This window comes from Tachysurus fulvidraco, chromosome 3 (genome assembly GCF_022655615.1).
Source record: "Tachysurus fulvidraco isolate hzauxx_2018 chromosome 3, HZAU_PFXX_2.0, whole genome shotgun sequence".
Lineage (NCBI taxonomy): Eukaryota > Metazoa > Chordata > Actinopteri > Siluriformes > Bagridae > Tachysurus > Tachysurus fulvidraco.
The window spans coordinates 29,982,928-30,003,890 of NC_062520.1; the positions used below are offsets into that span (position 1 = coordinate 29,982,928).

Below are 20,963 nucleotides of genomic sequence, written 5' to 3' on the forward strand. Positions count from 1 at the left end.
GTGCTAGTGGGCGGGGTTTTCGAAGCCGGTGTCGGTGAGGTGTACATGACGCCATTTTGACGTGACAAGCGGTGACAGAGAACTCTCCAGAAAGCCTCATTCACGAGTTGACCTAATTCAAAAAGAGATTCCTTTTATAACAAGCGACAAGTAAGTGAACCGATTTTTATCATTCCGTCGTCCTTACCTTGTTAGAAGACGTCAATACTAATGTAATAATATGACGTAGTATAGCTGTTAGCTAATTTTTCTATTCACACCCACATTCCGACCGATACCGTCTCCTGCTCTGTCATTGGATACTAGCTTAAAATGTACATACGGTCGAACAATTATTCACTCGGTGCTGACTGCGTGTAAGATATATTGTCCAATCAGAGAGCTGGAGGCGGGATCTGTGAGGAAAACGGGTGGGTAAAGCAACAAGCATAGCATGTGTAAGCTAACAGTTGGTTAGGAGACCAAACGAATCTATACCTGTCTTGTTTTCTTTTTATTGTTAAATTAGAATACTTTCAGTATTCAAGTTAGCGTTAACCGACTGGCTGTTTTATTGTTTATTTCGTTACTGCTTCGCTTTTAGCTTGGTAATTACAAGAGGCAGCCAAACATACGATATAATTTGATTGACATGGTAGATGACCAATCAGGGCTCTTTTCCGGCAGGCTGTTGACCAACACAACAAACCTTTGATTCAAACAGGTTTTGTCAGACTAGTTATGATCTATTAACTATTATGATATAAACTCGCCTGCTTCTGTGTTCCAGTTGATTGTCATTTGATGTTTATCGGTGTCATTTCTCTTTCTCTCGCCCCCTAATTAGTCCTGAAAGGATGGGGAACATCTTTGTAAATCTCTTTAAAGGCCTCTTTGGGAAGAAGGAGATGAGGATCCTGATGGTGGGCTTGGATGCTGCCGGCAAAACCACCATCCTGTACAAACTCAAGCTGGGAGAGATCGTCACCACCATCCCTACGATCGGTACACAAACTCACCGACGACACCTCGATTCGGCGGTTATGTTTTATCACAGTATATTTACTTGTTCTAGCCACAAATCAAACAAACTGCGGTTAAATGAGGAAATCTACTTCGGGGAGCTCAAGTGGCCTGGGATGAAAACAAATACAGTGTCTCGTATTTAAAGCAGTTCTTTTGTGACAAGATAATCCGTGCTGCTACGGCAGAGCGTTATTAATAGTGCGGCGTCAGCACTTTTGCTGTTTCAGGTTTTTGTCTTTTTAGTGTTTCTCGCTGAGTGTATTTGTCTCATTCGAGGGTGTGTGAAGAGAAGGAAGCAACTGTGCTTGTGCAAACACATTTTCTTTGTCATGTGTCCTGTGTGCGGTTTACAATGAGTTACTGTTACCACTCTGAAGACAGATTTTTTTAATAGCAGAACTTCCTGAGGTGTTTTGTTCCTATATATATATATATATATATATATATATATATATATATATATATATATATATATATATATATATATACAAAAATGTGATGTGATGTGTGTGTGTTCACGCGTATACACCATATGAACAACGACATACTTTGTGTTTGTGTTTTGAATCTTCAGGATTTAACGTGGAGACGGTGGAGTACAAGAACATCAGTTTCACAGTGTGGGATGTGGGCGGTCAGGACAAAATCAGACCCCTGTGGAGACATTACTTTCAGAACACACAAGGTAACACACACTTTCCATAAACCAAAAGGGGCACTTAGTCGTTGTCTTGTAGCCATTTTCCTTCTAACATCCTTTCTCCGTCTCTCAGGACTGATCTTTGTAGTGGACAGCAACGATAGAGAGCGAGTAAACGAAGCGAGGGAGGAACTGACAAGAATGTTGGCAGAAGACGAACTGCGCGACGCAGTTCTCCTGGTTTTCGCAAACAAACAGGTGATTGTCCCGTACACACAATTGTTATTATTCTACTGTTAAATTCACTTTAGTAGAAGAATAATAGCAGCATGACACACACACACACACACACACACACACACACAACAGTGTTTCGTTCCGTACATCTATTTATTATTAAATATTGCTGCTCATGAAGCATTTATCCTAACTACATGTCGGTGTCAGTAAACGTGTTGTTTAATTTAATTGTCACACACACTTTTTTTTCAGGACCTGCCCAATGCGATGAATGCAGCTGAGATTACAGATAAGCTCGGGCTGCACGCGCTGCGCCTTCGCAACTGGTACATCCAGGCCACATGCGCGACCAGTGGAGACGGACTGTACGAGGGCCTCGACTGGCTCTCCAACCAGCTGAAGAACCAGAAATGAACCATTCCACCCATCCTGTGTGTGTGTGTGTGTGTGTGTGTGTGTGTGTGTGTGTGTGTGTGTGTGTGTGAGTGTGTGAGTGTGTGAGTGTGTGTGTGTGGGTGTGAGGGAAATAGAGAGAGAGATGTTGGTCTTGCCTAAACCTTGACTGGCATATACACAGTATATTTTTTTTTCTGTGTGTGTGTGTGTGTGTGTGTGTGTGTTTGTTTGCAGACACACCATTTTACCAACTAAAGTGTGTTTGTGGTTTAGACACGAGACCATCATTCAGCACAAACCTCAATATTCTTTAGTCTTTCATAAGGGTTTAGGCTTCGCTGCCGTGTGTGTGTGTGTGTGTAACCGTGTGATTCTGAGTGCAACTGTTCCCTTCTAGTGTGTATGAGAGTAAGAGTGTACGTCTGTCTAGGACCGTACTATAGGTATACATATTATAACCCTACGTTCACGCTAGCAAGCCACATGCACGTACGTGACGAGACCTTTCTGTGTTGTCGTACGTGGCTAGGACACTTAGCTCGCTTTGCTAATACGCTATTATTTAATTTGTTTGAAGCTATGTATCGATAACAAATTTTCTTTGTACCTTCAAAAAGGTCACACTCAAGCAGTTGCTTTACGCCTACGAGAGACAAACTACAAGTTACTTGCTAGCGTGAACGCAGGGTTTCGATGCGGAGACAGATGATGACGTCGTCAGTCCACTCAGAGCCACGCGCGAAAATGAACGATTGTCTGCGGATGTTTAAGTTATTCCTAAATTTTGAGGTTTGTTTTCTTTTTCTTTTCACCTGCAACAGAATTGAACTTACATGTTACGGGACATTTCATGTGCAAGTCTTATTTAATTGCTCTAACAACTGAAAGGCGAGACCGAACACAGCTTGTGCACGTATCGTTTACTGTTAGCTGAACCATTTTTTTTTTTGTTTTGTTTAACTACTTTAGTTTGTTGGGATTGGTTTATTTATTTGATGAATGTCAGTCAAGCAAGTTAAGGAATGGAAGAAAGGAACAAAAAGCAGATGTTGCTCTCCAAGATCTGGACGGTGGCTTCAGTAGCGTCGGTTGTCTGTGACTTTAACATGTATATCTGCGGTTCAGCTTAAGGACGGACCCCGGCGTGCCTTCAAAACCATTCGTTTATATTCTCTGTCTCTCTCTCTCTCTCTCTCTCTCTCTGTCTGTCTGTCTCTCTCTGTCTGTCTCTCTCTCTCTGTCTGTCTCTGTCTGTCTCTCTTTCTCTCTCTGTCTCTCTCTCTCTCTGTCTGTCTCTCTCTCTCTCTCTGTCTGTCTCTCTCTCTGTCTGTCTGTCTCTCTCTGTCTCTTTCTCTCTGTCCCACCCCCTCCCTTTTTCATTCTCAAATGTGGCAGAGGAGGAAGGATGGTTTTGTGACCTTGGTGGCGATTTTGCCTTCAGTACGTTGAAAGATTTTCAAAATGCCTGTAGTTTACAGAAGCGCAGTTTAATATTCATTTTTGTAAAACTGACCTTCAGTTCTCTGTTTACGTGGCTGCGTATTTCTAATATACACGAACGCCGGTTGCTAGGCCTGCTACTTAGCACGTTAGCTAGCTACGTAGTTCCTTTAGAGATGTAGAAGGCTTTATTATGCTTTACGAGCTGATCATAACAGGGCGTGTTGAAAGCATTACTGGAGAACTGGATTATTTGGTTCCTTTCAATAAGTCCACCAATAGTGTTACAGGCATGTTGACTTTGGGGCAGATGGTCTTTTCTATAGGTGCACTTTTATTCTATTTAAATAATGAAGAAAATCAGCCTGTGTGTGTGTGTGTGTGTGTGTAGCAGGAAGGACACTGTAACCTGTATCAGGTTGGGAAAATCATTTTCCATCCTCGATTGTACTTTGCATCATTTGAAGAATCACATCTTTTCTTTGTTTTTGTTGTTTTATTATTTTATTTTTTTTTCGAGCGAAGGATCGAGACGAGACAGAAGAATCTGTCTGGGTTCTTGACCGTACACTACCTTTCAACCGAGCACAATCACAATACATTCCCCTCTCCCTTGTACTTTTCAACTTGTTTTAAATAAATAATTAATCAAAACCCTTCTGTTATTTCATCTTTCTCTTTCGTCCATTTTTTTTTTTTTTACCTAATCATCGGCTGCTGGAAATCTACCGTAGCATCGTTGCTATAGCAACAGCTTCTTAATCAGTGAAATTTTCTTCAAAGAGATGTAACCCGATCAAAATCTTTATGATCACGTTCACTACAAGGGTTCTTGTCTAGAGACCAGTTAGAGAAGCGAACCACGGTGTTTGGAGAAGGTCTGAACTGACCCGCTGTGACGTTCGTTAACCGCATGTTTTTAAAGGTTTATGCAAGAGTTGACGGCCGTGCGCTCTGAGAACACTGAGTGATGTAGATGTGCTTCAACATTCCTGTAATTCTTATCTGCTCAACTCTGATAACGCTGATCAGAGGCATCGCTTACAATTACACTCACACACTGAGCTCAAAGGTTCCTGCTGATTAAACACAGTACTATCACTACTATGTTGCCAAGACTGTTTACTTAGATCAGTGTGACGACGAAGTGTATTTTACAAAAAAAAACTCATGACCTCATGAACGGGTTTGAACCAGACAACACATTCTCTATATTGGTTTTTTTCCCACTTATTTATGAGTATAATAAAAATAAAAAGACACAAAAAAAAATCTTTCAAAAAGTTTTAATGGAAAAATACGTGATTGCATGTAATGGGTGAAATCCAGTACTGATATTAAGTGCAAAAATGAATTGCGGGAAAAAAATTGTGAATTTTTATTTTGCTTAACTGAATCGTGGTAAATCAAGAAAAATCAATGAATCGTGAAAAGAATTGCATAGGAAAATTAACGATTTTTTAATGCGATTTGAAAAAGGAACCATAAATAAAAATAAATGAAATGGAAAAAAAAATACTATGATGAAAAAATCAAATAAATGAGAGCAAATATCATGCAAAATGAAAAAAGCAAAACACAAAAAATAGACTTTAAAATTTTACATATTTTGCAGATTTTTCATGATTTGTTTAATTTTCCTGTTTTTTTTTTTTGTTTTTTTTTTTTTCAGGAAATTATGCGCAGATGTACATATGAAAACATGATTGCACGTACGTCTAAAAACCACGATGTGTGACGTTCATGTCATCATTTGGTAAACGAAAGGTCAGCAGGCGTTGCGAGTAAGACGAGTATTTTTGCTATAGTGAAGTAACTGAAATGTGTGCAGTAAAGTAAACATGTTTTTCAGGTTCGGTGACGCCTGTGCTGTCGTGCCACGTCGATCCTTTCTATTTTGGAACACGAAGAGCTGGAACTGAGGACTTTTTTTTTGTTCTATTTTAATCAGGCTGCGTGTCTTTGTGCTAAAACGAATCATTAAATCATTAATAAATTTAAATTAACGTTTGATGTTAAAGATTGTCTTATTTGTGTTCAGATTTTTCCACAAGTGTGACAATTTTTCCATCCTATTCCATGGGATTTTACAGAAATAATCGTTTTTCTGCTTAAATCGATATTTTATATTCTCAAATCGGCATCAGCACTAAATACATTTTTAAAACAGCAGCACTGTAAAATAAATATCTCTGTTCATATTAACAGAGTACCTGTCTTTCTATAGCAACATCTAAGTCGCAGGGGCCTGCAAGGTGGACGTTTTACAAAATCTAATAATTGACATGTTATTCTTTTTAAAAATAATTCAGATGATTCAGATGAAGTTTGCTTATTGATCAATCACACTGTAACCGTCAGTAAGCTTTGCACAGTTTACGCTTTTGCAGTTTTTCAATGATAGCAACTTGTGTTTTTATTTTTGTCCCATTAACTTCTATAGAATAACAGGATGCTTGCGGAAACACCAGAAATGCTAGTTGTTGTTGTTGTTGGGGTTTTTTCCAAACCAGAATATAAAATTAGCACTAAAATACCCCAAAATTGGACAAACCCATTGGTTCTGAATCTGCCATAAATGTTCACATCATTAAAATACACCACAAGTGTCACCACAAGTTCAACAAAACAATAGAAAGACACATTAAAGCATGCAGAAAGATGCTGAGTAAGAAATATACAGTGCCACATATACAGACAGACTGTATAGACACAAGGCAAACAAAATGGCCGACATCTTGAGCATTTCTGTCAATGCAAGCTTTTATTTTGCAGGTACAAAATGTTCTCATATGTTGTTAAGAGTAATGAGACATCATAATTGCATTCATTTAATAATTAAAAAAAAGTATAGGTACTTAGGTAAGGCATATAGTCTTAAAGAAATCTGAGATTAATGACTGAAGAAGAAGAGGAAGAAGAAGAAGAAGAAAGAAAGAAAGAGTTCTACGTAATGAGCTGAAGGGAAACACCTCCAGGAACTGATTGCTTTATGGAGCTTGCATCAGCTCGCGCACATCTCCTGGTTCCTTCCCTAGAATTTCTACTCTATTCACTAAAGTGCACGTGCTGTGCGTGTATGTGTGCGTGCGTATGTGCGTGCGTGCGTTTTTTTTTTTTTTAAAGAATTGAAATGCACGAGTTTGTGGACTTTTCTCCGAGACGTGAGAGGACGTTAGTGGACGTGGCCAAGTCCATTAGCCACGCCGTGATCTCACGTCTTGTAGGTTACGTGCGTGATTGCAGGAGGTGTGCAGAGTGCAAGGTTCTCTAACCGTTTGGACTTCTGTCTCGGAGGCACCGCACATATATGAGAGAGTAGATCACCAGGGATCCACAGCTCGAGCTTCAATCTGTTCAGGATCTGGTCGGTCTGCTGTGAGGTTTTATACACTCCCGACATGTCGTGTCTGTTTGTAGGGGGTCTGAAAAGGTAAGTTATTTTATTTTACACCCGATTGATGTTTATTATTATTATTATTATTATTATTATTATTATTATTATTATTATTAAAAATAAAAGCACGAGACAGGATCTAGGTAGAACTATTGCTTTATGATAGCATGTAGTTACTTAGTAACTAAAGAAATAAGTTGTCATGTTTTTTTTTCTTCCCTTGGACAGTTTATCTATCTATCTATCTATCTATCTATCTATCTATCTATCTATCTATCTATCTATCTATCTATCTATCTATCTATCTATCTCTACTAAATAGTTTACTTTAATGCATATCACAAAATGACATTTGTTAAATGTATCCCTTATTCATTCACAAAATCGACTTTGCCCTGTGTGTGTGTGTGTTTGTGTGTGTTTATTTATTTATTTACTTTTAGTTTTTCCATCACTCAGTTATTATTATTATTATTATTATTATTATTATTATTATTATTTAAAAATAAAGGCATGAGACAGGATCTAGGTAGAACTATTGCTTCATGATAGCATGTAGTTACTTAGTAACTAAAGAAATAAGTTGTCATGTTTTTTTTTCTTCCCTTGGACAGTTTATCTATCTATCAATCTCTACTAAATATTTTACTTTAATGCATCTCACAAAATGACATTTGTTAAATGTATCCCTTATTCATTCACAAAATCGACTTTGCCCTGTTTGTGTGTGTGTGTGTGTGTGTGTGTGTGTGTGTGTGTGTGTGTGTGTGTGTTTGTGTGTTTGTGTGTTTGTGTGTGTTTATTTATTTATTTATAGATTTTCCCACACTCAGTTTTTTATTATTATTATTATTATTATTATTATTATTATTATTATTATTATTATTGCTGTAGTTTATTTAAATGCAGCAAACAATTACAATTAAGTCTGGGCACATGAATGTGTTTTGTTTTTACTTTCTATTTTCTTAATTTTTTATATTTCTGTGGCATTTTTTCTTTTTACCTTAATTCATTCATTTTAGACTGATATGCATTGATTTATATGGAAAAGTGGGTTGAGGTGTGTGTGTGTGTGTGTGTGGGGGGGGGGGGGGTAATGGATCATTTTGGGTGGTGAAACTAAGAATCCGACCCAGGGATTCTGGGACCTCAGGACAAATGCAGTTCCTCCAGACATCCACCTCAACCAGTTGTTGGTATGTCACCTCAAGGAAGGAAAGCCTCGACCAATCACAGAGCTGCTTTTCTCCAAGCCTGTGTACAGTAAGAGCTTTTGTTGAGACGATGTTTGTAAGTGCACGGGGATTACACACCCATGTGAGTCAGTGAATGTCCTCGGGGATTTGTTGGACTTGTCCTCATATAAATAATGGGTAAACATCATGAACATCACCACAGCAGTGAGCAACACACACACACACACACACAGCATGCAGGATTTTATATGCTACTGAGGACGATTCATGCATGAATCAAATACTGATGATTCAGTGATTCAGCTTGTGTGTGTGGTTGAGCAATGACGGCTGATAAGCATTGACCTGGACTTGGATGATATCAAAGTCTCACAGCTTAATGTGTTGAAGCTCCCAATGTGGCTTCAGTTCAGTTATTTGGCTGTTAAACACGTCCTCTATCATCTGTTCCTTCTGTTCCACATTTTCTTCTCAGAAACAAAACTGAACTCGTGTGTTTTTGATCATTTTAGTGCATGTCTTTCTGTCTTTCTTTCTCTCTTTCCTTAACTCTATTTTTTCATATTTATACATTTTTCTTTACTTTTATTATATATACGTTATATAAAAAAACATACTTTTGCTAAATCTTGTTAGTGTGTGTGTCTCAGCCTATCTTTGCTCTCTACATACACAGACCAGAGCTTCTATTACACATTAACATAAGCGTTTGTGTGTGAGTGTGTGTGTGTGTGTCTGTGTGTGTGTGTGTGTGTGTGTGTGCTTGAGGGATTGTTAACCCATAGAGAGCGGGGTCGAGGCGGAGTGGGTGTCATGGCAGTCCAGATTACGTGATTGGTCGATTATAAAAGAGGCGTAGGTTTGGTTTAGGAGAAAGAGCAAAGCTCAGTTGCTTTTAATGAGAGACAGACAGACAGACAGAAAACGCGAGTGATGTTCCACAGGCATTCAGAAAGATGAAGAGAAAATCTTCATCAGAGGGAGAAGAGCAAGTAAAAGAAACAAAGAAAAAGCAGGAGAAGGGAAGATAAAAACGATCAGTCAGATCACAAGTACACTGATGATTTAATCACTCAAATAAGTTAGAGAATATTGACACAAGACTCATTTGTATGTCTGTGGAGCTCAGAGTGCAGAACGACAAACTCGACCTTCTTTCTTTCTGTCCTTCTGTTTCTCCTTAATTCCTTTGAAATTTCTGTATTATTAAAAATGTATTACAATTTTTTTTTGTACTATCACTATGTAATGTCACTTAAATATTTTCTTTCTCTCTTTAATTTTTTCCCCTCCATACATCACATCTATCTCTTACTACTGCATTTGTTTGGTTGCTTAAATTAACTTTGCCAGTCTTTTCTTTCTTTCTTTCTTTCTTTCTTTCTTTCTTTCTTTCTTTCTTTCTTTCTTTCTTTCTTTCTTTCTTTCTTTCTTTCTTTCTTTACTTAACTTTCTTTCTTTCTTTCTTTCTTTCTTTCTTTCTTTCTTTCTTTCTTTCTTTCTTTCTTTCTTTCTTTCTTTCTTTCTTTCTTTCTTTCCACATAACTTTCTTTCTTTCTTTCTTTCTTTCTTTCTTTCTTTCTTTCTTTCTTTCTTTCTTTCTTTCTTTCTTTCTTTCTTTCTTTCCTTCCCTCCCTCCCTCTGTGTCAGCCTCTCCTGTGCGATGGGTCATGGACTTGCGTGTGCGTTTTGCGCCACACTTAAGCAACTAAGTTCTAGATGTTGGGTAAGAAATGTTCTTGGAACTGAGCCAAGTGATGTTTAAAGCTCAGTTCTTTGCGTGTGTTTGTGTGAGAGAGCGAGAGCTTTAAAGTTCCTCTGTGACGCTCATTCCTCTCATCTACATAAACGTGTGTGTGTGTGTGTGTGTGTGTGTGTGTGTGTGTGTGTGTGTGTGTGTGTGTGTGTGTGTGTGTGTGCATGTCTGCATTAGAGACTGTAGTTTGTCTCTTACACTGTATAAATGTGTTTTCCAGTCCGTCTGTTGTTTGAACCCTGATAAATAATATTGTGTTTTTTAATTCATTCTAGTGACTTCATATTAACCCAGCTCATGTAACTGCACTGTCATCTCTCAGCATGTCAGTGGTCTACATCATGTGACACTGGAACAGTTCCGGGTTGCATGAAGCGGTTAACGTGACGTATTTGTGTCCGTATCCTCAGGTGGGATGTTTTGGGTGCCGCGTTCGGGGTCCGCTCTCTGGCCAGCATCCCGTCTCTCCCCAAAGCCGTTGCGGAGTTCGTGTCGGACGCCGTGTCAGAATGCAAACCCTCTCGAGTGCACGTGGTGACCGGCATGGCTCAGGAGACGGCGGACATTTTGTCTGGCTTGGAAAAAGAAGGCATGGTGAAAAAATTGCACAAGTATGACAACTGGTGAGTGATGCAAGCATACAGGTGATTTATTTATTTTGGACTTTGTGTCACTGTCAAATTATTAACATTGTTAAATGTCTGACGACGAACGAGTTCCTGTCATTGCTAACGTTCCAGCAGCTATAAACCTGTTTCTTACATTGCAGGAATGCATTATAGATTTAATTACATTTCCGGATCGTTCGTCATGATTCATGACGCTGTCTTGTCACTGTGTCACAGCTGGCTGGTTCGTACAGACCCCAAAGATGTGGCTCGCGTTGAGAGCAAGACGGTGATCGTCACTAAGCACCAGAGAGACACAGTTCCCATTCCCAGCAACGGCGTGAAGAGTCAGCTCGGTAGCTGGATGAGCGAGAGCGACTTCCAGAAAGCCAGAGCAGAACGATTCCCTGGCAGCATGTCAGGCAGGTCCCTCTGACTAATTCACCAAACAGCGACCATTTAGTTTTGGTTTTATGTATTGCTTTAACACTAAGAACCTCACGAATGCATTTTTTCCCCCAGAATATATTATTATTATTATGTTAGACAATAAACCCAACCACGTCTTCTCTTTGTCCTTGTCTTACTCCAGGTCGGACGATGTACGTGATCCCATTCAGCATGGGTCCGGTGAACTCCTCTCTAGCGAAATTTGGCGTTCAGTTGACGGATTCTCCGTACGTGGTGGCCAGCATGGGAATAATGACCCGCATGGGCACGCCGGTCCTGGAGAAACTGTCAGAGGGGGCGGAATTTGTTCGCTGCCAGCACTCGTTAGGTCGACCTCTGCCACTTAAAGGTATCGAGCATTCGTTACTGCATCGCTTCTCGATTCACTGGTCTTTTTTTTTGCTATGGGCCTTTTTACACCTGGTCACTTCGTGTGTTTTCTCTGATCCGATAGCTATCTGACTTGTTAAAACCGTTCCATTTACATTAGGCCACATAAATGCCTCTCGGCGAATCGGATATCGATCCGATCTATTTACTCCCGCCCAAAATGCAAATATATTTTACCTCATTTCTGGGAACACGCTTTGGTGTATACGGTTTTCAGAATGCAATAAAAAAGAAGACGAAAAAACTTGTTACGGCGGTTATGCAATCCTTAAAATTATTCTTGTTTGTCATAACCTGACCGACCTGTCAGTTTGCCGGTTATAAATTTGTGTTAAGACCGACCAATTTTTTTTTTACTCTTCAAAAAACTAATACAAAAGCAATAAAATAATATTAATTATATTTTAGTAAGTATTGTAAAAATATAAACTGCCTAGGCCTACATACAAACAAAGACTACGTTCTTTCTTTTAAATAAAAATCTGTGACATCATCTATGTTTATACTATTGGTTACCGGATGTCACACTATGGCCTGTGCGTTCGCTTCGTCTCATTCACTCATTCACTGTCAGAGTTGACGGTTCGCGCTCGGTAATGATGGCAAAAATGTTCACAGTCACCGTTCAAAGTCATACGGGTTCGGGCACCATAATACATCTAATAAATTAAAACATTAAAACAGCTCGATACCACTTTAACTTGCCACAAAGTTCTGGAAAAACTGTCCTGCGTCAAAATAAGGTTTGCAATGATGCGCCCCGGAGGCACGGGTTGAAGACCCAGTCAATGACGTCACCATATGCTAATTTGTTTAAAGTCATACCTACGTAATCACCATCACCAAAATTGTACTATTTTTTTTTTTACATTGAAATTTGAAAAAGAAAATATAAACCTATTTACCGACCCTTTTATTTTTTTATTTTTTACTGTTACCGCAAACCAAAACATTTTTAAGGATGGCCTAATGCTACAAAAAACAGCATTTACTGTTTGCTGCATTTTCTGCCGCGATGCACGACTCGCGAGTCACCTGCGAGTGACGTACTTCCGTTTGGGAGGAGTATAGCACTGACGTATGTGGCTTGAACAACCACATTCATTTACACCTGTCCAGTTTCATCTGAAACGCGTCCCAGACCACCTCCTGAAGTGGTTTGTACCATCGGGTTTATATCCGTCTCGAAAACGTTTCGGAGGGCATTTAGACCTGGTCTTTTTACCATCGGGTAGATATCGGATCACAGAAAACGCAGGAAGTGACCAGGTGTAAAAAACCCCCAAAGACAAAATAAGTATTTGCTCAAGATTTGATTTGAATATAATGAATTTACAACATAAACTAACATACAACGGTGCTTTTTTTGTGGTAAACTTTTCTCAACGTTGGTCTCAACTTCTACATTTTAAATCTATTTCACAAAACCTGGCTAATATCTTCTCTCCTTGTGGGTTCTCAGCTCCGTTGATAAATCAGTGGCCTTGCAATCCAGACAAGGTGCTAATTTCACATCTCCCAGATAGCAGGCAGATCCTATCTTTCGGGAGTGGCTATGGTGGGAATTCCCTGCTAGGAAAGAAGTGTTTTGCACTCCGTATTGCTTCTCGCATTGCCAAAGATGAAGGCTGGCTAGCTGAACATATGCTGGTGAGTAAAAACCCGTAGATCTGCCGTGTCTTACTGACTGAACTGGAAGCTTGTTTGTTTTTGAGAGGTTTTTTTTCTTTCTAGATTCTAGGTATCACAAATCCTCAGGGTGTGAAGAGATACATTGCGGCAGCTTTCCCAAGCGCTTGCGGCAAAACCAACTTGGCTATGATGAAGCCGACACTGCCAGGTTGGAAGGTTGAGTGTGTAGGAGACGATATCGCCTGGATGAAGTTCGACAGTCAGGGTGAGAAATGTCTCGGAACGTCCGAGCTCCTTATCCATGTCGCCTGATAAAACACCTCCTGCTACTGAGAACAGATGTTATTTCGCAGGTAAACTCAGAGCCATCAACCCAGAAAACGGTTTCTTTGGCGTGGCCCCTGGTACGTCTATGAAGACCAATCCTCATGCCATGGAAACTATTTCGAAGAACACGATATTCACAAATGTGGGTGAGACGAGTGACGGCGGTGTTTGGTGGGAGGGTCTTGACCTGCCGGCGCCTTCCATCACTCTGAGTGACTGGCATGGAAATTTATGGAATCCTGGTAATATTATAAATTATTTTTATTCTCATTATTATTATTAATATTAACTTATTCGTCGTTCTAGACATTTTAAGAGGCACACAATTAAAACAGGCAATACTTTACAGGTGATTCAAAACCCTGTGCACACCCAAACTCGAGGTTCTGTGCCCCTGCGTCCCAGTGTCCCATCATGGACCCCATGTGGGAGAGTGACGAAGGAGTGCCGATAGATGCCATCATCTTTGGTGGCCGGAGACCAGAAGGTGATAGAAGTAACGTATGTTTTTTTGTTTTGTTTTGTTTTTCTATACCTGTGATAACATCTGTCTGTTTATTTTCACAGGAGTTCCGCTTGTGTACGAATCATTCAACTGGCAACACGGAGTGTTTGTTGGTGCTGCCATGAGATCAGAATCTACAGCAGCTGCAGAACATAAAGGTATCTCTAGTTTCTGGCCAATCAGAATCCAGCCTTTCACACAGCACTGCTGTCTAACTAGAACTGAATTGTACCAAACTGTATCTTGTGTGTCACAGGTAAAGTGGTCATGCACGACCCCTTCGCTATGCGTCCGTTCTTTGGCTACAACTTCGGTGACTACCTGAGCCACTGGCTGAGCATGGAGACGAGGAAAGGACCCACGCAGCTCCCCAAGATCTTCCACGTCAACTGGTTCCGGAAAGATCCGCAGACCAAGTCCTTCCTGTGGCCTGGGTTCGGCGAGAACTCCCGAGTGCTCGAGTGGATCTTCCGACGCTGCGGACGCACCAGCGAAGACGAGGCGGCCAGAAAAAGCATCATAGGATGGTTACCTAAGGAGGGTGCCATCAACACACAAGGCCTTGCAGAGAAAGTCAATATGGAGGCACTGTTTGACGTTCCTAAACCTTTCTGGCAAAAAGAAGCCCAAGAGATAAAAGCCTACTTCACGCAGCAGGTGGGAGCTGACTTGCCCAAGCAGCTAGAAGCAGAGCTAAGGGCGCTCGAGGAGAGAGTCAGGGATTGAAAGACAAGGACTTGATGTTTTAAAATACACTACTTTAAAATGTTTGGTGTATCGTGCAAGGCAGTTTAAGCATGAGTTGGGGAAGTAACTAATATTTTAAGCTACGATATTTTTACAATCCTGCAATAGTAATAATTATTATTATTATAATTATAGTAATAATTATAATAATTAAATACACCAGCCGCATAAAGCTAAGACTTATTCAAAGTAACTCGATGGTCTGTTGTCTTGATGCATTACAAAAATCATCACCTTGAGGTTTACTCGAGTTTGATTTGCCTTTGTGTTAACAAGTATGTATTCAGTGACGGGCATCTTAAAAGCCATTGGACCAAAAAAACTGTTGAAGAGACTTATGAAAAGGCTGTGAATGCATTTACTTGACCTGACTGAATAAACCACTGAAAATCTCTTTAGTCTTTAAGTTTAATGCATTGAAGTGATGCTCATGTGCTTTTCACTCACTCACTCATTCTCTACCGCTTATCCGAACTTCTCGGGTCACGGGGAGCCTGTGCCTATCTCAGGCGTCATCAGGCATCAAGGCAGGATACACCCTGGACGGAGTGCCAACCCATCACAGGGCGCACACACACACTCTCATTCACTCACACACTACGGACAATTTTCCAGAGATGCCAATCAACCTACCTTGCATGTCTTTGAACCGGGGGAGGAAACCGGAGTACCCGGAGGAAACCCCCGAGGCACGGGGAGAACATGCAAACTCCACACACACAAGGCGGAGGCAGGAATCGAACCCCGATCCTGGAGGTGTGAGGCGAACGTGCTAACCACTAAGCCACTGTGCCCTCCCTTTCATTCATATACATTATTATTATTATTATTGTTATTATTATTGTGATTGTTATTATATTATGGTATATTATTATAGTGATTTTGTTCAGGATAATATCTCTGCTTGAAGATTCAACCAGTTGTAACTCCTTTGCAGAAGCAGATAGACTTTTTACCTTGACTTCGGATTTAACTTGAGATTAGGATCTTATCCATATATCCATCCGTTTTCTTTTTACACTAAACTGACCTTGAAATCTATTTTGAGAGTTCTGTTGCTCGCACAACCAGGTTCCTTTCGATGTTCCAGCAGCATTTCAAAAAATACAATGAATACAAAAAATACAATTAACTATTTTTCTGGTGCGTTCAAAAACTTTTTTTTTTTGCTTCTCTTCAGTTTGCATAAAGCCAAAACATACTTCCTCTAAAAAATACTCTTTCCTCTTTTTCTTATTATTAAATGTGCAGCTATGTTCTTATTCTTCTGCCAGATTTACGTAGTTCACCAAATGTTTTTTCTCTATTTTTTTCCTTCTTTCTTAAATTTGACCCTTTCTGACCTTTTATTTACACCTCTGCAGGGCTCTCAGGTTTTGAAGACAGGCAAGCGTGACCCCATCAATTCCAAAAAAAAAAAAGAGAAAAAAAGAAAAGAAAAAAACAATAATAGGGGAGTTGTTGTTTGGTAAGGATCACTGCATTTTGTTTAATTTCCGTTTATTAATTTGTGTGTGTGTGTGTGTGTGTGTGTGTGTGTGTGTGTGTGTGTGTGTGTGTGTGTGTGTGTGTGTGTGTGTGTGTGTGAGAGAGAGAGAGAGAGAGAGACTGGTGATTATGCCTGGTGTTTATTTTAAGTGTTTGTTGCCTTTTTGGACTCCTTTATCATTTGTAATGTTGCTCCCAATTAAAAACAGTTCAGCACAAGCCCAGACATTTTTAGGGTTATGATAAAGGACAATGTCCCGTCCAGAGACAAGCTGTTTCGTGTTGAGGTTTTGTTCAAACCGACCATCGAATATACCCTCTCTAATGAATTTATTTGTTTTTTTTTTCATTGGTTGTTGCGTAAAATCTTACCCAGATACAATAGTGCTGTTCTCTGATTGGCTATTGTGTATATTGTGTATTATATATATTGTGGCTATTTTTTGATTGGCTGATAAGTGTCAGGCTCGACTAAGAGCTCCAGGGGAGACGCGCTTGATTCCTGCCCGGTTCCATAGAGACAGCGGTGCGGACTGATACGTTTTGGGCGCTGCGGCTTATTAAATATATGATAAATAGTCAAAAAGTTTTTCTGCGTGAGAGATACAATGTGTGGCGGGAGAGCGTGAGAAAAGACCAACATGAGGGACTGTCACTCTCAATGCGTGACACTTGACAGCCCTGCCTCTGAATGAAGAAGTGTGTAAATGAGCTGGCAGAGCTAAGGCCCCCCACCCCACCCCCATTTTCCAAACAAAAATAATGAATATAAGGTTTCATTGTGGCATCTCTATTTTCTTCACATCTTATTTGTGAGGTAACAAATGTATTAAAAGAGTATTTATTATGTTCATTAAGCTTAGTGTAACAGCGCCATCACTTGCACAAAAAAGTTACACAAGACTGCTAAGCAGAGCGTTAGCTTCAAACAGCCAATCAGCGTCAGGCGTGTCACGTGATTACGCAGGAGGAAACGCCCATAATGTTACTCTACAGTGAGTAGGTTAATATCTTACAGTTCACATCTGTGAACTTTCAGTTATACACGAGGTCCATTATTTTTTTGTGTAATTATTTTTTCCAGCTGAAATGTGTTTGGAGAGAAATTGAAAGTTGACAAACTGGGCATACATTATTTAGAAATAATAATAATAATAATAATAATAATAATAATAATAATAATAATAATAATAATAATAATAATAAATGGATTGAATGAAAGTTTAACATAACATGATCTTAATATGTATAAATCATTGTGTTTTTGTGTGTGTGTGTGTGTGTGTGTGTGTGTGTGTGTGTGTGTGTGTGTGTGTGTGTGTGTGTGTGTGTGTGTGTGTGTGCGCGTGTGTGTGAGAGAGAGAGAGAGAGAGAGAGAGAGAGAGAGAGAGGGAGAGAGTGTGTGTGTGTGAGAGATAGAGATAGAGAAAGTGTGTGTGTGTGTGTGTGTGTGTGTGTGAGAGAGAGAGAGAGAGAGAGAGAGAGAGAGTGTGTGTGAGAGAGTGTTTGTGTGTGTGTGAGAGAGAGTGTTTGTGTGTGAGTGTGAGAAAGAGTGTGTGTCTGTGAGAGTGTGTGTGAGAGAGAGTGTTTGTGTGTGAGTGTGTGTGTGTGTGTGTGTGTGTGTGTGTGTGTGAGAGAGAGAGTGTGTGTGTGTATGTTAGTGTTAGTGAGAGAGAGAGAGAGAGAGAGAGAGATTGTGTGATATATATATATATATATATACAGAGAGAGAGAGTGAGTGTGTGTGTGTGTGTGTGTGTGTGTGTGTGTGTGTGTGTGTGTGTGTGTGTGTGTGTGTGTGTGTGTGTGTGTGTGTGTAAAGCTTTTAACAAACAAAAATCCTAACGCACAGAGAAGTTAAGCACATGCATGTATATTTATAGAAATAATCAACTCCAGTAATATACAGCTGTAATAACGATTGAATGATGATTACTCTTATTTTGAAATAACACGCAGACTCCGATAACTGAAATCACTTAATAATTCATTTATTTCGGGAATAAATTCTACTTTTTATTAATGTAATATAACGTATATTAAAATAAAAGATCTCCCGGAAATTATCTCACATTTACACATCATAAATCACTGATGTCGCTGATGTTCTCGGGAATTCCGGATCGAACCGGATTTACTTTCACTTTCACTCTCTGTAGCGAACTTCTGGTTGCTTCCTCGTTGCTTTAGTCTGTTCTGAGCTTTTAAAGCAATCCGACAGATTATATATCAGTAAAAGAGGTTACAGCTAAGTTTAAAACATATCCCTGAACACCATGACGTCTTTAGACATGAGCCCTGCTTCGAAAAAACAGGTAAGTGCTGGATTTTTATTTGTCATTGTCATCATAGGCCATGGATCCATGGATCCTAAGAGCAGTTCTTTGCTTTTAATAAAAACATCTGCAGTTTCATGTGTCGGTGTTTGTTTTTACAGGTTGACGGATTTACCAAAAAGCTCACCAGAGAGGTAAAGTTCTGATTCTGTAAATGTTTTTTCTCTTTCATACTGAAGTAGTTGACTGTAACTCTATACCATTTTCTCTCTTCACGCAGGCAGAGCAGCTCATCTCAGCTTTCTTCCCTCAGAAGATAGCAGAAATGGACAACCTGCTCCAGGTGATGCATCCGGTCCTTGAGTAAAACTTTGCACGTTACCAGAAAAACAGATTATTTCTGATTATCGAGTGTCTGTCTTCAGGTGTCGCTGGTTCTGGAAGACCTTTCTGTTCTCAGAGCTCCGCTGGAAATCCCGATACCAGACCCTGCCAAAGAGGAGCTTAAGAGGAAGAAGAAAGAAGAGGTGATGTTACGTTTACACTAAACGATTCCACCTTGAAACCCGTTACGTATATATTGTGAGGTTTGTGACGTGCGGACTGATTCGCAAAGACTTTCTGCTGCTCCTTTTTTCGTTAACGTCTTGTGTACAGTATTTGTGTTGTTCCTGTGGGAAGTTAAACGAGAGAAGTTTTAATATTATAAGAAATATGTCAGGTTTTGGGGGGCACGGTGGCTTAGTTTAGCACATTTGCCTCACACCTCCAGGGTTGGGGGTTCGATTCCCGCCTCCGCCTTGTGTGTGTGGAGTTTGCATGTTCTCCCCGTGCCTTGGGGGTTTCCCCCGGGTACTCTGGTTTCCTCCCCCGGACCAAAAACATGCATGGTAGGTTGATTGGCATCTTTGGAACATTGTCCATAGTGTGTGAGTGTGTGAGTGAATGAGAGTGTGTGTGTGCCCTGTGATGGGTTGGCACTCCGTCCAGGGTGTATCCTGCCTCGATGCCCAATAACGCCTGAGATAGACACAGGCTCCCTGTGACCCGAGAAGTTCGGATAAGCTGTAGAAAATGAATGAATGAATGAATGAATGAATGTCAGGTTTTGCTGTTAGTTATAATTCCAAAACCAAGAAACAAGAGCTTCGTAATTCTTCAGCGTTTTACAGTGACGTGCGAATCTAAAGCCCTATTCGGATTGGATGAGTATAGCAGGGGGTGTCGGTATTACAATTTTTACACACATCTCTGCAGTGATAGATAGATAGATAGATAGATAGATAGATAGATAGATAGATAGATAGATAGATAGATAGATAGATAGGTAGATAGATCCCCAAGGAAAGTCAACAAATAAACATGTTGCATTCAGACAATACAAAGACAATGTGGAAATACACCAAAACTCTGGAGTTCCATTATACCATAATGAATAAATGTCTCCTTGCAGAAAACACATACATGACTGTACTTCACTTTAAATGAGCATCGCTAGTATGGAAACTTCATCAAACCCTCCCGACCAATCTCATTCAAGTCGTCAACAGCGCTGTAGTATAATGTATATAAACATGTCTTTGTTTCTTTACAGAAAAAAGCAAAGGAGGGAAAGAAATCCGAAGACAAAGAGGACGAGGAAGGTAAATTCCCTAAAAGATGTGTTAAATTTTTGTTTCTTTTTTTTATCAAAGATCGCTTTATGACTGTGTTAAATTGCAGTATGTGACTTGTGACTAGTATAAAGTCACAAGTTATATATTTGAAGCTAAAATGAGCATTTTTGTAATGCAGCAGGTCCTCCCTGTGGCCCAATAGCCAGTAACGAGAAAGTGGAAAATCTCATTAAAGCCATAAAACCCCACATTCAGATGCTGAAGGAAAATCTCAATACAGTAAGAACCTGGACTCAACTTTTATTTGTTATGTACAGTGACATGCATAAGTATACTAGAGGTCTTCTCGGGTCTAAAGAAATGTACCCGACCCGAAGTGACCCGAATCACTTTTTATGTGAACCCGAACCCGACGTGCATCTTTTTTTTTTTTAGAAAGACCTGACCATAGACAAACCCGAAAAAATTAGAACCGAGTCCGACTCGACCGTTTTTTTAACCCAACTGGACCCGAATGTCCAGGTCTGTTTCAATGAAAATTAGCTTACCGCCAGGCACATGATGTCACAAGCGGTCTTGGCAAACAGAGGAGAGGTTGGAAAAGGACTCGAGTCGATGCACACACACGAGATACAGTAGTTCGGGTCTTCTCGGGTCCGTTCGGTAAAAACACATTCATTTTAAATTACCCGAGACCCAATGCCGCTATTATTAGACCTGACCCGGTTCCGAGGTACACATGAAACTTTTTGACCCGAACACGCTCGGGTCTCGAGTCGGACCTCGGGTTTTCGGATCTAAGTGGACTCGTGAAGACCTCTAAAGTATACCTCCACCTCAGAGTTACGCGG

The 20,963-nt window shown here is 40.0% G+C and overlaps 3 protein-coding genes across 6 annotated transcripts in view; all 3 read left to right on the top strand.

Annotated features, from left to right (window-relative positions):
- Positions 1-20,963, top strand: part of arf2b (ADP-ribosylation factor 2b) — a 27,552-nt gene continuing 6,589 nt past the window's right edge. The window contains exons 1-7 of one of the 4 annotated variants that reach the window (XR_007140108.1): positions 1-150; positions 827-984; positions 1,580-1,690; positions 1,779-1,903; positions 2,138-2,503; positions 8,182-8,199; positions 16,191-16,195. Coding sequence is in view for 2 of the 4 variants with exons in the window: in XM_027155832.2 (XP_027011633.1) it covers positions 837-984; positions 1,580-1,690; positions 1,779-1,903; positions 2,138-2,299 (546 nt within the window). In the remaining 2 variants the exon portion in view is untranslated. Of the gene's footprint in view, positions 151-451; positions 704-826; positions 985-1,579; positions 1,691-1,778; positions 1,904-2,137; positions 4,376-8,181; positions 8,200-16,190; positions 16,196-20,963 lie in introns of those variants that run through there. The other 3 variants (XR_007140109.1, XM_027155832.2, XM_027155842.2) reach the window with 3 other exon arrangements.
- pck2 (phosphoenolpyruvate carboxykinase 2 (mitochondrial)) lies at positions 6,786-15,126 on the top strand. The gene is made up of 10 exons (XM_027155792.2): positions 6,786-7,154; positions 10,484-10,696; positions 10,919-11,103; positions 11,274-11,480; positions 12,984-13,171; positions 13,256-13,418; positions 13,507-13,722; positions 13,830-13,967; positions 14,048-14,143; positions 14,242-15,126. The coding sequence occupies exons 1-10, from the start codon at positions 7,123-7,125 to the stop codon at positions 14,709-14,711; spliced, it is 1,908 nt and encodes a 635-aa protein (XP_027011593.1). The 5' UTR covers positions 6,786-7,122; the 3' UTR covers positions 14,712-15,126.
- The window catches only part of psme1 (proteasome activator subunit 1), a 4,519-nt gene continuing 1,904 nt past the window's right edge, over positions 18,349-20,963 (top strand). The window contains exons 1-6 of the mRNA XM_027155817.2: positions 18,349-18,535; positions 18,658-18,690; positions 18,777-18,839; positions 18,922-19,023; positions 20,091-20,139; positions 20,291-20,391. Of these exons, the coding sequence (XP_027011618.1) occupies positions 18,497-18,535; positions 18,658-18,690; positions 18,777-18,839; positions 18,922-19,023; positions 20,091-20,139; positions 20,291-20,391 (387 nt within the window). The 5' untranslated portion in view covers positions 18,349-18,496. The remainder of the gene's footprint in view (positions 18,536-18,657; positions 18,691-18,776; positions 18,840-18,921; positions 19,024-20,090; positions 20,140-20,290; positions 20,392-20,963) is intronic.

Bases quoted from the DNA above. Each gene is read 5' to 3' on its own strand.
- pck2 (XM_027155792.2), top strand. From the start codon at position 7,123: ATGTCGTGTCTGTTTGTAGGGGGTCTGAAAAG. The intron at 7,155-10,483 runs GTAAGTTATTTT...CCGTATCCTCAG, and splicing joins TTTGTAGGGGGTCTGAAAAG to GTGGGATGTTTTGGGTGCCG. The intron at 11,104-11,273 runs GCAGGTCCCTCT...GTCTTACTCCAG, and splicing joins ATTCCCTGGCAGCATGTCAG to GTCGGACGATGTACGTGATC.